At 36.4% G+C, this 17,723-nt stretch overlaps 1 protein-coding gene across 2 annotated transcripts in view; it reads left to right on the plus strand.

Moving 5' to 3' along the window:
• EFR3A (EFR3 homolog A) overlaps window positions 1-17,723 on the plus strand; it is a 619,646-nt gene that overhangs the window by 483,342 nt on the left and 118,581 nt on the right. For both annotated transcript variants that reach the window (XM_053715365.1, XM_053715366.1), the window contains one exon: window positions 14,576-14,737. In XM_053715365.1, coding sequence (XP_053571340.1) covers window positions 14,576-14,737 — 162 coding nt within the window. The remainder of the gene's footprint in view (window positions 1-14,575; window positions 14,738-17,723) is intronic.

A 17,723-nucleotide genomic window follows, 5' to 3' on the forward strand; every position in this document is an offset into this window, starting at 1 on the left:
TCATGTAATTGGCAAGAGTCCATGAGCTAGTGACGTATGGGAAATACAATACTACCAGGAGCGGCAAAGTTTCCCAAACTTCAATGCCTATAAATACATCCCTCACCACACCCATAATTCAGTTTTACAAACTTTGCCTCTCTATGGAGGTGGTGAAGTAAGTTTGTGCTTGATTTTTCTTCTATGATATGCGCTTCTCAGCATTTTAAAGCCCAATTCCTCTCAGAGTACAGTGTTTGTTAGAGAGATGTGAAGGGAGTATCGCCTATTGATTTTATGGTTTTTCTCGCTGGAAATCTTTTCAATGGTTCTCTGTTATCGGTCGTAGGGATTCATCTCCTACCTCCCTTTTCAGATCGACGATATACTCTTATATACCTTTACCTCTGCTGATACTTTTTCAGTACTGATTTGACTATCTGCTGTATGTGGATGGGTGTCTTTCAGTAAGTATGTTTTCATTATTTAAGACACTCTCAGCTATGGTTTGGCGCTCTATCTATTAATATAAAGTTTTAAATATATGTATTTTACTTATATTTGGCATGAGTCAGGTCTATGTATATTTCCTTTTGCAGACTGTCAGTTTCAGTTTGGAAAGCATGTTTTAGGAAGTTATTTTTCTTACCTGGCGGGGTATAGTTCTTTTTTTCAAATTGACTGTTTTTCTTTAAATTTTGCGGGCAAAATTAGGCTCGTGAGGTCGCAAAATGCTGTTATTTATTGATTCATTCAAGTTCGTCATTTCCGGCGTCTTAGTTGACGCCAGGTTTCTTTGCACGAGGTTGCGTCTGTTATGACGCGAGTTGCGTCATTTCCGGATGTTGTTGGCACCAAAAAAAATTTTCAACTTTCTTTTGTGTCGTGCGTCATACTTGGCGGCAAAAAAATGTGGGTTATTTTTCACCCCACTTCCTATATGCCTCTTGCCTTCTATATGCTCAGAGGGCTATTCTATTTGCATTTTTTCCCATTCCTGAAACTGCCATATAAGAAAATTGTAAATTTTGCTTTAATGTTGTTTTTTCTTTTACATTTCGCAAGATGTCTCAATCTGATCCTGTCTCAGAAGCAACTGTTGGAACCCTGCTGTATGATCACAGTTCTACCAAAGCTAAGTGTATCTGTTGTAAGTTATAAACAGAAGAAAAGACAGATGCGCCACATGGCCCAATATTGTTTGATCCACAGAATTAGATTATCAGATTGTATTCTATCAAACTCACAATCTTGGAAGCACTCCAATTAGTGCAGTGGGAGCAGTCTGGGATCTATAACAGTCACCCAGCAGACCGACCTCTTGGGGTGAAGATGGATATTCTGTAGTAAAACACAAGGGGACACAAAGGTGCCTATATGGCCTAGTACAGTCTTATACCAGGAGCAATAGTGTGTGTGGTAAGATATATACTCACAAGAAGTAAAGCATCTCCATTGATGCTAATCAGACAGGATGGGGTCAATGTAGTCACCCAACAGACTGTATCAAGGCTTCCACAGGAGACAGACAGCAGAGGTCCGATGGACCATGTGTTGATCCAAATAAAACACAGTAGCAAGTGTTTGACTTAAAAAAGTATTAAACTTTACTGAAATGAATTAAAATACAGCGACGCGTTTCTCAGTCACAGACTGTTTCCTCAGGCATAATAAAATGATTTCCAAACACTTGCTACATATACCTAACCAAACCAATTAACATAATTGATATCACTTGTAATGGGTGTGATCTATGACATCATAGGTATCCTAGTTACAAATTTGTTTTGACAGCATAGGACAACCCAAATTATATGTAGTATATTAAACAAAAAGTAAATAATAATAATAAATACACATTATAACAAATAATATTCAAAAGTCCTAAACCAATTTATATGATTGGAAATAGCCACAGTTTCCATATCTTTTTGGTATCCCTCTTGACTTATAATGGGTGGTTTAGTAAGATCTAAAATCAGTTTATTTAACACATATAGGCAGACAAATTGTATATTAAACACCTTAATTGTTTCTATGAGGTTTCTTATGTAGCTGTTTCTTTTTATATATATAGCTACTTAATCATATAATGCCTAATTAGATCCCTAGTTGCAAGTTCATATTTTTCATCTGTTTATCTTTTCAATTTATTTTACAAGTGAAGTCATATGTTATCCAGCATAAAGATTTTTTCACATGTTTATACCTTTCAATTTCATAATCCAGATTGCTCCTACTGATTATTATATCATATCAATAAAAATTTGTTAGATTAGTTCTAAACCGGATCACTTACTTTGTGTTGTTACAAGTCACCATTAGAGTTTCTGGATGGCGTGCATCTAGCGCAAATGCGCATATCAGTAGTGTAACCATAGGAACCATATGACTCATTCGGTTCAAATGAGGAGCTGTAACCTGATAGGTCAGTATAGCTCTACAACTCAATGTAATAATTGGCTCTGTTACGGCCGCTCACATTAGGACCTATTTAGTTATTGACTTTGTTTTGTTTTAGAATTTCTAAATGCTGTGCGTATGGCGCTAATGCGCATGTCAGTAGTGTAGCCATAGGAAACGTATGACTCATTCGGCTCAGCACTAAAGCGCAAGATAGAAGCTATCACCTGATAGGTCTGTGTAGCTTTTGGCAGGGTATAATGATTGGCTGTGTTCCAGCCACTTACGTTAATATAAGTATGATAAGGTTTATTCAGCACGGCACTAGAAATAATGAGGAGCTGTTGACTAATAGGATAATAGTATCCTTTAACTATAGGTAGCCGGTGTCTGTGTTTCATCTTAGGATATTAATGTATCTAATCGCTCAGTAACGATAAAGGTATTATAATCAGAAACTACCTATATTTGATAGATATAAAATTATGGTCTGCCAAAAATTGTTAATATTTTGTAAACAGTGAGCAATGTATATTTAGAAAATAATATTTAGATAAATGTGCCATATATATAATATTGGCTAGATACTATATGTAAGTAGTGTGAGAATTATTGAGTGGAATTCTTGTCTTATAAAGGGCTGATGCCTAATTAAAAACTAAACTAAATCTTCCAAATTATTTAATAAAAAAGTTAGTGAAAATAAATGATATATTAGAAAATTAATACACCTTCTTCTCAAATACAATAAGGCATATGGTGCTTATGTTCTTATAAGTGCTCCTCTTAATATAACTCTCCTATATATAAATATTAGATTGTTTATAATCCAATACCTAAGTGACTTAGTGTTAATAATTTAAATAATTTAAATGTATAAATGTGTGAATTATCTAGTGTTGATAATATCCCCAATATGTATTTAGCTATACTATAGTGATAATGGGATAGGACGTTGGTAGTGATGATATATGATTATGTATGGATTACAATAATCTTAAATAGTGTGTTGTGTTCCCTATGGTGATAGTGAAGCTATTAATTGTATGTGATATTTAAACTATTATTAAGGATGTTGGTAGTGATGATATATGATTATATATGGATTACAGTAACCTTAAATAATGTGTTGTGTTCTTAAATAATGTGTTGTGTTCCCTATGGTGATAGTGAAGATATTAATTGTATGTGATATTATTAACTATATATGTATATATAATAATGACAAATCCAGGTACTCACAGTATTGAGTAATAGTGATTAAAACTCATATGTTGTATTTAAGGTGTTTGGTCAATATAAACATACATTGGTAAACCAGATACTAAAATAATAAGAATTTAAATTGATTCGACCTCTAGACTGATATAAGTGTTCTTATCATATCCTTGTGAGATCTCTCAAAAGGCAATGTGTAAATCACAATAAATTAAATAATAGGTGGGCATATGACTAACTATACTCTGATTAACTGAAAGGCTACAGTAACTATATCAGTGTGAGAGATGGAGTTAACAATAATAGGAAGTCTCCAAACAGTTTGTAGCTGTAACAACTGAATGCAATCTAACACGGAGTAAAGTATAGGAGAAGTCCCTCAATGTCCTGGATAATAACTAGGGAATAGGGTACCCACAATTGGTGCCATATTAGTGCCCAGGGGTATCAAATAGAAGAAAGGTGATATCCTGTATATGATGTCAGTCACCTTGTCATATATCGAAGGCGGCCAAATCTACACATTCATTTAGACCATCTGGTGCTAGAGAATGTAATTTATGTATCCAGTATGTCTCTCTACGGCGTAAATTGAGAAGAGGATTGTGAATATTTCTGGAGATTTGTTCAATGGGTATTATAGATAATGTTTTTGCACTACCTTTGTGTGAAAAGGCACAATGTCTAGATAGACTATGTTTGAGATATTTTCTCTTGATGTTATAAATGTGTTCACTCCAACTTTTCTTGATGGTACGGCTCGTGCGCCCTACATATTGAGCCCCACATAGGCAATTCACTAAATAAACAACATAAGTAGATTCACAGGATAATCTCTTCATAATTTTAAATTGTTCCCCTGTTTGGTGTGAAGAAAATGTCGTAGTGCTACTTTTGATGGCTTTACACATATTGCATTTGCGCTTCATACATTTATAAACTCCACTTTGAGGAATAAAATTGCCTAAGAAAGTCCTGTTTAGGCCTAAATGATGATTAGTGCCCATAGTCTTGTCCCTCACAATCTTGCTAGGGGCCAATTTATTTTTAAGTGTGGGCGCCCTTCTATAGACTACCCTTGGTTTGGATGGAATGAGTTTTTTGAGGTGTGGATCATCACAGATTATGGGCCAATGTTTGGCTATAGTTTTCTGGATCTCACGATAATTACTGTTAAATCCAGTAATGAATATTGGAGTCTTGTTATATTCAGCAGATAATTTTTCCTTAGACTTTTTATGGGACTTATCTAATAACAGATAGGTATTTCTATCGTCATTCAATGCCCTAAGGTATCCTTTCTGGATAAGGTCCAAGGGGTAACCCTTTTCCAAGAACCTATCTTTTAGAATCAGAGCTTGTTTTTTATAGCTCTCAATGGTGCTGCAATTGCGTCTTATTCGTCTAAATTGGCCGTAAGGCACATTTTTCTTCCAACTCATATAATGATTGCTGCTAAAGTTTAAAAAACTATTACAATCAATTTTTTTGAAAAAAGTTTCTGACATAATTGCACCGGTTGTTGAAAAAGATAAAGATAGATCTAAAAATTCAATTATGTTGGACTGGATGTTGGATGTGAATTCTAGTTCAAATTCGTTGGAATTAAGCGAGATAGTGAAGATTTTGGCCTCTTCATAGGTCCCCCTAAACAGAATAAGTAGATCGTCTATATACCGGCCATAGAACACCAGACTCGCACCCATAGGAGACCCATAGATGTGGGCCTCCTCAAATCTGCCCATGTAAAGATTGGCAAAACTGGGTGCGAATCTGGTGCCCATGGCCGTACCCTTCACTTGCAGGTAATGCTGCCCCTGATAGAGAAAATAATTATGGTGTAATATGAAATAAATTATTTCACCAATGAATTGTTGTTGCCTTGGTGGCATGTATATGTCAGTCGCCAGATATGATTGTATCACTGATAGACCCTTATCATGTGGAATATTAGAATTATCTGTTGTAAGTTAGCTGAGATTATATCTCCAGCTGTAGTATGTAACATTTGTCATGATACGCTTTTGCACGCAGAAAACGTTTCCATCAGTACTAGTACAGTTTCTGTTGTTTCTTCAACATCTAATGTACATGATATCCCTGTTGATATGAAAATTATTTTGCTGATGCGATACAGAAGGCTTTGTCTGCTAATTCCACCTCCTAATAAATGGAAAAGGTCTTTGAAAACTTCTTGTTTTGTTGAAATTTTGTTTTGTTGAAAATTCTTGTTTTGTTGAAAATTCGTTTTGTTGAAAATTGTTGAAATTTCTAATGACCGACAACATACTGAAATATCCTCCTCTGATGAGGATCTCTCTGATTCAGAAGATCCTATCTCAGACATTGACACTGACAAATCTACTTATCTTTTCAAGATTTAGTATATTCATTCCTTGTTAAAAAAAGTGTTGGTTACTTTGGATATTGAGGAGTCTAGTCCTCTTGATATCAAAACTAGTAAACGCTTAAATTCTGTTTATAAAACTCCTGTGGTTACTCCTGAGGTGTTTCCAGTTCCTGATGCTATTTCTGATGTGATTGCCAAGGAATGGATACAGCCTGGTACTTCTTTCATTCCTTCTTCTAGGTTTAAAAGGTTGCCAGCGGCTAGATCAAAGTTGATGGTGCTATTTCTACTCTTGCCAAACATACTAGTATTCCTATGGAAGACAGTACTTCTTTTAAAGATCCTTTAAATAGGAAACTTGAATCTTATCTAAGGAAAGCTTATTTATATTCTGGCTATATTCTCAGGCCTGCCATTTCTATGGCTGCTGTTGCGGCTGCATCAACCTTTTGGTTGGATAGCTTAGCACAACAGGAAACAGATCCTGATTTGTCTAGCATTGTTCGTTTGCTTCAACATGCTAATCATTTTATCTGTGATGCTATTTTTGATATCATCAAAATTGATGTTAAATCTATGTCTTTAGATATTTTAGCTAGAAGAGCTTTATGGCTCAAATCTTTGAATGCTGACATGGTATCTAAGTCTAGATTACTATCTCTTTCTTTCCAAGGTAACAATTTATTTGGTTCTCAGTTGGATTCAATTATTTCAACTATCACTTGGGGGAAGGGATTTTTTTTGCCTCAAGATAAAAGATCTAAGGGTAAATCTAGAGCTCATTTTCGTTCTTTTCAACAGAATAAGGTACAGAAAACAAATCCTTCCCCTAAAGACTCTAGTTCCAATTGGAAACCTTCAAGTTGGAATACATCCAAGCCTTTTAAGAAATTAAAGCCAGCCCCCAAGTCTGCATGCAGGTGCGGCCCTCGATCCAGCTCAGCTGGTGGGGGGCAGATTGAAATTATTCCAAGACATTTGGGCAGATTCTGTTCAAAATCAGTGGATTCAGAGTATTGTCTCTCAAGGGTATCGAATAGAATTCAGAGTAAGACTTCCTGTGAGAAGATTCTTTCTCTCTCACATTCCAGCAAATTCGGTAAAGGCTCAGGCTTTTCTGAAGTGTTTTTCAGATCTAGAGCTTTCAGGGGTAATAATTCCAGTACCGTTTCAGGGTCTGAGGTTTTATTCAAATCTATTAATTGTCCCAAAGAAAGAAAATTCATTCAGGCCAGTTCTGGATCTGAAGTTTTTGAATTGTTTTGCAAGAGTCCCAACTTTCAAGATGGTGACTATGAGGACTATTTTGCCTTATGTGTTCAGCAAGGTCATTATATATCCACGATAGACTTACAGGATGGATATCTTCATATTCCGATTTATCCAGACCACTATCAGTTTCTGAAATTCTCTTTTCTAGACAAGCATTACCAATTTGTCGCTCTTCCATTTGGCCTAGCAACAACTCCAAGGATCTTTTCGAAGGTTCTCGGTGCCCTTCTATCTGTAATCAGAGAGCAGGGTATTGCGGTGTTTCCTTATTTGGATGAGATCTTGGTACTAGCTCAGTCTTTACATTTAGCCGAATCTCACACAAATCAACTAGTGTTGTTTCTTATATATATATAAAGAAAATTTTATTTCTATGACTGTTCACTTAAATTGTTTTTATATTGTTTTTATTTTGTAAATCATGGATCCATGAATTTTAACCTGTTATGTGTTTTATATTGTGTACATTAAACTGTTATCTCTTGTAAATTCACCTTAGCCTTTCTGGCGCTCACATTCTTTGGATGTTGTAAGAGCTTTGAAATATTATGTCAAAGCTACAAAGGTTTTCAGAAAGACTTCTAGTCTGTTGTTTTTTCTGGTCCTAGGAAAGGTCAGAAAGCCTCTGCCATTTCTTTGGCATCTTGGTTAAAGCTTTTGATTCACAAGACTTATTTGGAGACGGGACAGTCTCCACCTCAGAGAATTACAGCTCATTCTACTAGATCAGTCGCCACTTCTTGGGCTTTTAAGAATGAAGCTTCGGTTGATCAGATTTGCAAAGCAGCAACTTGGTCTTCTTTGCATACATTTACTAAAGTTTACCATTTTGATGTATTTGCTTCTTCTGAAGCAGTTTTTGGTAGAAAAGTTCTTCAGGCAGCTGTTTCAGTTTGATTCTTCTGCTTATGTTTTAAGTTTTTTTCTTTCAATTTATGAGAAAAACTTATTTATTTGTAAATTATATTTTGTCAGCGGAAAATGGCGGTTTTTATTTTATCCCTCCCTTTCTAGTGACTCTTCTGTGGACTTCCACATCTTGGGTATTTCTATCCCATACGTCACTATCTCATGGACTCTTGCCAATTACATGAAAGAAAACATAATGTATGTAAGAACTTGCCTGATAAATTCATTTCTTTCATATTAGCAAGTCCCTGAGACCCACCCTTTTTCTGGTGGTTATGATTTTTTGTATAAAAGCACAATTATATTTCCAGTTCCTCTTTTTTGTATGCTTTTTTATTCCTTTTTCTATCAGCCCACTACTTGGCTATTCGTTAAACTGAATTGTGGGTGTGGTGGGGGGGTGTATTTATAGGCATTTTGAGGTTTGGGAAACTTTGCCCCTCCTAGTAGGATTGTATATCCCATACGTCCCTAGCTCATGGACTCTTGCCAATATGAAAGAAATTAATTTATCAGGTAAGTTCTTACATAAATTTTGTTTTTTAACTTTTTATGTCACTTTAACCCTTTGGCTGCTAAGCCATTTCCCACCTGGGTGCTAATATTTTATTTTATTTTTGAAATTTTTGAAAACATTTTTTTTTAACTTTTTTTTTTTTTTTTTTTTACAGACCCCCAAGACTTACACTGTTGGAAAGGTAAGCGATTACCTTTCCAACAATGGGTCTTGGGGGTCTGTAGCAGCTTATATGCCTGAGATACAGGCTTCTAAGCAGCATGCCCCCTCCTCCTATACTTAAAATTGTTAAGTATAAATAAAGTTGCACGGTGACGTCATCACGTAACTGCGCGTGACGTCACCACGCATCATGTGAAGCCTGTCACTCTACAGGCACGATCACCGGGGTAGGAGCAGTAAGGAGCCCCCCAGATCTCCCTCAAGGTGGGAGTGTGCTCATGACTGCTCTGAGCCGTCATTAGCACCAGAGTGAGAAACTCTGTGACGGCTCAGAGCCGTCATTAGCACTAAAAGGGTTAAAACAACATTCTTATAAAAAAAAAGTCACCACATTGCTTTTATAGAAAGCGGCAAAGACACTGCTGCCTGCAGCACTGTCCACCGCCTTATAAAACAATCTAATTTGCCTTACGTATTGTGTACAGCACAGAAACAACCCCTAGAAGAGAGGGATGAGCACCCACATTTTTGGGGTGATTTCAGGAGTTGAGAGGTGCTAAACATACATGTAGAAACTTTAGAGTATGTCATATTCCTTTTGTGAAAAGGTGCTGTCAAGCATTGACAATCGGATTGATGCTAAAAAAAAGCAGATACTAGTCTAGCTTTATACTTGTATACTTTGCAAATATTAGAAAGTTATAGATGGCTTATTTGGGGCTAGATTGCAAGTAGAGTGCTAATCAGATCTCTGGTTCATTTTTCCAAAAGTGCCCCAATTGCCCCCAAATTTTAGTCTTGTGTGTTTTGAAAATAAAAAAGTATTAGCTTTTTTATTTTAAATTAATGCACTTAGCAGTTTTTAGGGGTTACATTGAGCGAGTGTGGGGTGTTAGGAAAAAAACAGCACTGAAAAGCAAAGCTTCCCTGCAATGCGCACACTGGGAGGTCACGTTCTCATTGCACCTAACTTGTAATACCAACGTACATTTGCTGGCCCACAATTTGTCATTTTATCAATTTGTGTCCCTTTTAAATTTGTTTTGATGTCATGATTTAAATGAAGCCTACAATTTTAAACAACTTTCCAATGTACTTCTATTATCAAATTTGCTTCATTCTCTTGGTATTCTTTGTTGAAGGAGCAGCAGTGCACTACTGGGCGCTAGCTGCACCCAACAGGTGAGCCAATGACAAGAGGTGTATATGTCCAGCCACCAATCAGCAGCTAGCTCCCAGTTGTGCATTGCTTCTCCTGAGCCTACCTAGGTATGCTTTTCAACAAAGGATACAAAGAGAATGATGCAAATTAGATAATAGAAGCAAATTGGAAAGCTGTTTAAAATTGCATGCTCTTGTCATAAGTTGCTTATTCAGTTTGATAATTACCTGCCCTCCAGGAGCTTATCAGACACTTTTTTATAATACAAAATAAAGATTTATCTCTATGTATACTGATGATATATTTTATATGGTTTTCTCCCAGCTGCTTATATCTATCAATAAAAAATATAGTATTAGTTGAATCTTGTGATATTTGTGTATTATGGTAACAAATCAAATAATCCTTATCTTTTTCTTCTCCTGAGACATTAACAAATACTTTAATTAAATAGGGTAATGTAGAGATTAGACAGTGATCTGAGCATCCCTTGTTGTGTGTCGTGGAAGAAAGTGCTCACAAAAGCAAAATATCATTTGAAATAAGTGACTATTAAGTGATAATATTATTGCTTTTATCTAAAGCATTTCCTGAGATTACTTCTGAACTTGATACAGTCTAGTCTTTTTAATAAACCTTGACATCTATTTAATTGTTTCCTGAGTAGGAGTTAAACACATATTTAAAGTCTGCTCAAGAGCAGCCATGCACTTCTGGAACCCAGCTGAACACATCTGATGAGCAAATGACAAGGCGCATATGAGTAGCCACCAATCACCAGCTAGTTTCCAGTAGTACTGCAAACCATACCAAGAGAACAAAGCAAGTTTGATGATAGACTCTTCTTAAAATTGCATGCTCTATCTGAAATATAAAAATGTAATTTTGACTTTCAAATAAGAAATATTTTTTTTTACTGAAGTTGAAGCGATGTTAAACCGTCTGTTTCATTGTTGTAATAAAAAGCAGAATTTTTTTACACTACATTTGTGCGGCCTGTCACAGCCCTAAAAGGCGGCCTTTGCAGGAAGGTTTATCTTAGCCTGTCATAAAACTTCTAGACTAGTGAATAGTCTAGATAACAGGGAGTCAGATTTGCTCATGCCCAGAACTGACAGAATAAAAACTTAGGTTTGAACATTCTCTGCTCTTTTCACACTGGGGGCAGGTGCTACACTAAGAATTTCTAAGTGCAAAATTTACAAGAAAACAAGTAAGTTATTTACTGTTTTTTTACACAATTGTATTCTTTTTATATTCACCAATGGAGCACATTTAATATCCCTTTAAGGTAGCTCTTTGTCATTGCATCACCGATACTATTGTTTTTCAGAATTAACCATTTATAAGCCTGACACAAATATAGTATATTTCCTGTATTTCTTACTAGTACAGGACTTGAGAACCTAACAGTGATTTATTTGATTGTCATTTTCGATTGGTTTGATGTGAAATTTTCTGCAGTGCTCAACTCCACAGGATGATCACTACATCTGTTTCCAACTACATCTTCAACAAATTAATGTCATTCTGAGGGGATATTATCCCTGCTGTTAAAGCATGTTATTTGTACTCTGCAAAATATATTCTCTTGTACTTTGTATTGATCTTATACTTTTTCTCTTGAATTTATCCGGAAATTACCGCCGTAGTTATTGGTGCTTTCCTTCTGATAATGCATAACAAATTAAAAGGTCCTTTCTTCAATAGTTTCCATCTTTCTTCACTATTTTTCTGCTTAGGATAAAATATGAAGCCAGAGGGCCCCCATTGAAGAAGCACCAGCAACAACTCCGAACCTCACCGCTTGGCATCGCAGCTAGTGGGTGGCAATACGCTGCCCTCAAACTCTGGCCTCTGCTCTTGTGCACGCAGGGGCAGTCAATCAGCCCAGTCAGACAAGTCCAAGGGAGATTGCAAACCGCCAGCTTAGAGCTGGAGCACAGATTATCAAGCAAAAGAGTAGCGCTCACATTGCTCAGTAGCTTGTGCTTTGTCACCACCGGGGGCCTCTTGTAGCCCAGTTGGGCTTTTCTAAAGTAAATTAGTCTGATCCAGCCTTAAAATGCCAAGCAATTCTCATCTGAACGAGGAGGTCGCCTTCTGTCAACCTGGTCAGTGAGGTGCAGACACATTCATAGGACATCAAACCCAATATTTTTTATTCTTCATGATTCAAATAGAGCATGTGATTTTAAATAACTTTCCCATTTACTTCTTTTATCCAATTTGCTTCATTCTCTTGGTATCCTTTTTTGAAGGAGCAGCTATGCACTACTGGGAGCTATCTGAAGACATCTGGTGAACCAACAAAAAGAGGCATTTTTGTGCAGCCACCAGTCAGCAGCAAGCTCCCAGTAATGCATTGCTGCTTCTGAGCCTACCTAGATATGCTTTTCAACAAAGGACACCAAGAGAATGAAGTAATTTAGATAATAGAAGCAAATTGGAAAGTTGTTTAAAAATTACATGTCTGAATCATAAAAGAAAAATGTTGGGTTTCATGTCCCTTTACGGAGGGAGTACACATCTGGCTTACGGTACCTCCTCACCCTTAGCGAGACGTTCCCCAGGGTCATTCTACAGAAAAAGAGAAGCGCTCACCCACTTAAACAGTACTGTACTGTATTTCACACATTTACTTAACTAATTTCTCTCCACCACTATTCACACAGCCTGCTCCCTAAATGTGAGGAGGGAGAAATGCGCTTACTTAGCTGCATGTGCTGAATGCTCTGGAGAGCCGATGATTAACAGTCTGCACACATATCTTTAAGTAAATGTGCAGTTGGTGGACATTGATCTTATGAACTTCAGATAGAAGTTACTAAGTTATGATGGAAATAATAGTGAAAAGTGATACTATGTTCTTATTCAAATGCTTCTAGTAAAAGTGATTTACTTTTTCAGGGATAGACTTTATAATGATGTGGGCACACACATACATATGCCCCATGTGCCCACTTTCAATCATCACTTCTGCTCATATAGGTATCGCCAATGATTTGGGCGCACAAAGCATATGCATGTATGCCCCATGTGCCCATATTCAATCACCTGGTCTGCTCAGAGTGCCAGTGGGTGGTATGTGTTGCGTCAACTATAATGTAATTTGAAATATGGAAACACTGATAGCTGTTATGAGAAGCATTTTTGCTAATACGTGTATATTGCACAAATATTCCAATTTTGGCAGTTCTCTTACTTTTAAAAAACTTTCTAGTATAGAAATTACTTTAAAGGGCCACTAAACCCAAAATCTTTCTTTCATGATTCAGATAGAGAATACAAATTTAAACAACATTACAATTTACTTCTATTATTTATTTTGCTTCATTTTTTAGATATCCTTATTTGAAGAAAAAACAATGCACATGGGTGAGCCAATCACATGAGGCTTCTATGTGCAGCAACCAATCAGCAGATACTGAGCATATCTAGATATGCTTTTCAGCAAAGAATATCAAGAGAATAAAACAAATTAGATAATAGAAGTAAATTAGAAAGATGTTTAAAAATGCATTCTCTTTCTAAATCATGAAAGAAAAAATGTGGGTGTCATGTCCCTTTAACTCAGTACTGCATAATAAATATACCTAGAGGGAGAGTGGACACCGGAATATCCAGTATTTTACATTATAAAAACTTTTAGCGATAACATTCATATTCTAAAAGAAACCAGAAGTTGGCACTAAGAAATTAATAATTGAATTACAGGACCATTTTTTTATTCAAATGTGGATAAAATCTGTGGTCTGAAAATTGTATCTCTCCTTTACTATCTCTCCTTTCAGACTATGGTTAAAGGGACACTAAACACCTGCTTAAGATTTTCTGACTAACTGTTTCGGAGGAATCAAAATAAACTAATACACTGTTCTCAATGCTATATGTTCATCTTACTACAAGCTCTTCAAGAAGACTCTTCATATTTTCTATGCTTATCCACAGCTTGTATTTTCCTATCTATGGTGCCATCTTGTAACGTGCGTTCCACACAGGCACTGCAGTCACATGACACGTGTGCACAATTCTTCTCTCACTGATGTCATGTAACTTATTGACGGCAGCCAAATTGTCCTCATATACTGCAATGCATTACAGTGAATGAGCATGTGTAATACAGTGCTTCTTATTTTATAAAACCTGTTTTCAACATGGTATGTACCCTGAACAGATCTCCCGTCTTTGTTTCACTCACTGTTTATAACTGAAAGAAGCAATCACCAGCCCGATGTTCAGTGGCAGAGGGGAGGGGGGGAACGCACGTTACAAGATGGCACCATAGATAGGAAAATACAAGCTGTGGATAAGCATAGAAAATATGAAGAGTTTTCATGAAGAGCTTGTAGTAAGATGAACATACAGCATTGAGAACAGTGTATTAGTTTATTTTGATTCCTCCGAAACAGTTTAGAAAATTTTAAGCAGGTGTTTAGTGTCCCTTTAAAATTGTTTTAATGCTGTGAATGACGCATTTCACTTGAAATGCCTTCTTCACATTTGTTAGCAGAACAATAAAGTTGTTTTGTATTTTTAGACTGATGTATAACCTTTTGGTTATTTGCATATACACCTTTAAATGTTTTATCTTGTTGTATAGCACGGACAGCAGTTGTACAGACATATCTACCTTGGCTGTAAGGAAGAAGATAATGTGCAAAAGAACTATGAATTACTTTATACAACCTTGGCTCTTGTCACAATAGAATTGGCTAATGAAGACGTCATCATTGATCTAATCAGAGTGGCTATTGCTTTGCAAGTAAGTTTTTGGAACAAAGTAACTGATACATTTGTATAGTTATTTATTGTCCCATTGCCAATCTCTAGTACTTTATGGACCATAGCAGTTGGCCTACAAATTATTATCCAGTGTTATGTGTAATGACTAAATGAAAAAGCTATTTTCAAAGCCACTGTTGCTTATTTATTAAGCTGTCAGTTTTTGGCACAGAATTCCTATTCTGCTGCCAGATAGTTACATTCAGATTTAATGGCACTGCCCAAAAGCTATTTGAATGATACATATAATACTATATTCCCATAAACACTTTCTTTACATGATTGTAAAATAATGATCTTATTTGAACCTTACAAATCCTACCGTGCCATTTTCTATTATTTTTACATGTGTTTTAATACTTATATTTCACCGCTGTCTCTTCCTGGGTAATTGTTTATACTTTTAAATCTGAATATATGTTAAGTGATGGCAGTAAGAATTATAGAACAAGATTTGAACTAGCACTGAGGCAAACAGACATATTTCCTTGTTATCACTGTTTTCTACACTTACTATTGTGATGCGTTTTCTGGCTTGCTTTTCCCTTTTACAACATCATGCCTACTTTACAGACAGGCTCACTCATTCATACCTTACCCTTCTGCACATGCACTTTTATAGGCTCTTCTCTCATTTCTTGTTCCTACCTTAGCTCTCATAAACTACTTTTTATTTTAAATCTTTGTCGCTAAACTTCACCACCTCACATAAATGCTCACACTGCTACAAATCTCCTCACCTACTCTTTCTCACCATCCTGTTGCTTTTAGTATCCAGAGACATCTCTATAAATCCTGGACCCTCCTTCATTCCCACCCTTACCCAATCACATACACCTTATAGAAACTTTGATAAATGTAATACACATAACCTCATTTCTATCCCATGCTCCCAAAGACACACACTCCATTTACGTGTGCACTATGGAACTCTTGCACTGTATGCAACACACTTACCTCTTTTCATGACCTATTTATCTCCCACTCCCTCAACCTCTTGACCTTCACCAGAAGCATTGCTCCAAATCTGCTGCACCTCTTTACCAACAACTCCACTGACTTCCCTTAGACTCAAATTATGACCCTTTCATACAAAGCCTGCACCAACACTCCACCCTCTTATATTTCTTCTCTTGCTTTCAGTTACTCCCCAACTCACCCACTCTGTTCTGCCCAAAACCTACTTCTCTCCTCATCTCTCATTACTTCCTCACACTTTCGTCTGAAAACTTTTCTAGAACTGCACTTATCATACGGAACTCATTGCATCGCTCAGTCAGACTTTCCTCTATTCTCAAAAACTTCAAGTGTTCCTGTTCAAGAATGCTTTCAACTTACTTTTAAGATGTCTCTACTACTTCTTTCTTTCATATAGGTGGCCTGAGTCCATGAGCTAGTGACGTATGGGATATACATTCCTACCAGGAGGGGGCAAAGTTTCCCAAACCTCAAATGCCTATAAATACACACTTCCCACCTCACTCATACCTCAGTTTTACAAACTTTTCCTCCTTAGGAGGTGGTGAAGCATGATGTGCGTGATGTCTTCTGTGAAAAGTGCTTTTAAGCATATTGATGCCCAGTTCCTCTATAAGTTCAGTGTTTGAGGGATGTGAAGGGAGTCTTGCCTGATGATACCATGTTTACGCCTATGGGAAATCTATTCATAAGGCTCTCTGTAAATCGGTCAGAGGGCTTCATCTGCTGCCTCCCTTTATAGATCGGCAATATACTCCTGTACCATTACCTCTGCTGATATGTTTCAGTACTGGTTTGGCTGTCTGCTATATGTGGATGGGCGTCTTACACGGTAAGTATATACTTTTATTATATAAGACACTCTCAGCTATGGATTGGGCACTTTTTAACTAAAGTTGTTATATATTGTTTGTATACATGCCTTGAGTCAGTAATTCAGTGCTCTTTTTTAGCAACTTTATTTGTGGCTAAATATTTGTCAAGGTTGGTAGAGTCTGCAAAACATACAGGGTTTTTTTGAGCTAGTAATTTATTTATTAATTAGGATGCTAAGTACAGTGTATTATGTTAGTCTCATGGAATGTTGGTAATCGCATTTTTTGCAGCTGTAATAGAAGTATCCATTAGGCTTTATTTAGGTACATTTTGGATTTTTTTGTATATACAATCATAATTCTTTCCTGCTTTTTAGAGTGATAGGTGTATTAGAAATCCACTACAGCTTTGCATGTTGCGCATATGATGATGCCATTTATGTCATAGGGTGACGTGTCATCATTTTGTGCCATTTTTTTTTTAGCCAAAAATGTTCTCAACAAAAAATCCAGCCAAAATTGCTGTTAAAATCTCCGCCCCCCAGGTCATTCAGTGTTCTCAGAAAACATTTAGAGAGCTTTCATGCAGCATTTTATGAATCAGGCACGGCCCTCAAGCCAGTTCTTCTGGTAGGGTGCAAACTAAACTATTTCAAAGAGTTTGGACAGACTCTGTCCAAAATGAGTGGATTCAGAATATAATTTCTCAGGGGTGTCGAATAGGATTCAAAATAATACCTCCTTTGGGAAGATTCTTTCTTAACCATGTAACAAAAAGCCCAGTAAAAGCTCAAGTCTTTCTGAAACGTTTTTCAGATCTAGGACTTTCAGGGATAATTATCCCAGTTCCACAGCAGGAACAAGGATTTGGGTTTTTTATTAAAATCTATTCTTTGTACCAAAGAAGGAAAATTATTTCAGACCAATTTTGGATCTGAAAACTTTAAATGGTTTAGTAAGAGTCCCAACTTTAAAGATGGTGACTATAAGGACTATTCTGCCTTTTGTTGAGCAAGGTCACTTCATGTCCACAATAGACTTACAGGACCCTTACCTTCACAATTTGATTCATCCAGATCACTATCGTTTTCTGAGATTCTCTTTTCTAAACAAGCATTACCAATTTGTTGCTCTTCCATTTGGCCTTGCAACAGCACCAAGAACATTCTTAAT

The sequence above is a fragment of the Bombina bombina genome, chromosome 5 (genome assembly GCF_027579735.1).
Source record: "Bombina bombina isolate aBomBom1 chromosome 5, aBomBom1.pri, whole genome shotgun sequence".
Taxonomy (NCBI): domain Eukaryota; kingdom Metazoa; phylum Chordata; class Amphibia; order Anura; family Bombinatoridae; genus Bombina; species Bombina bombina.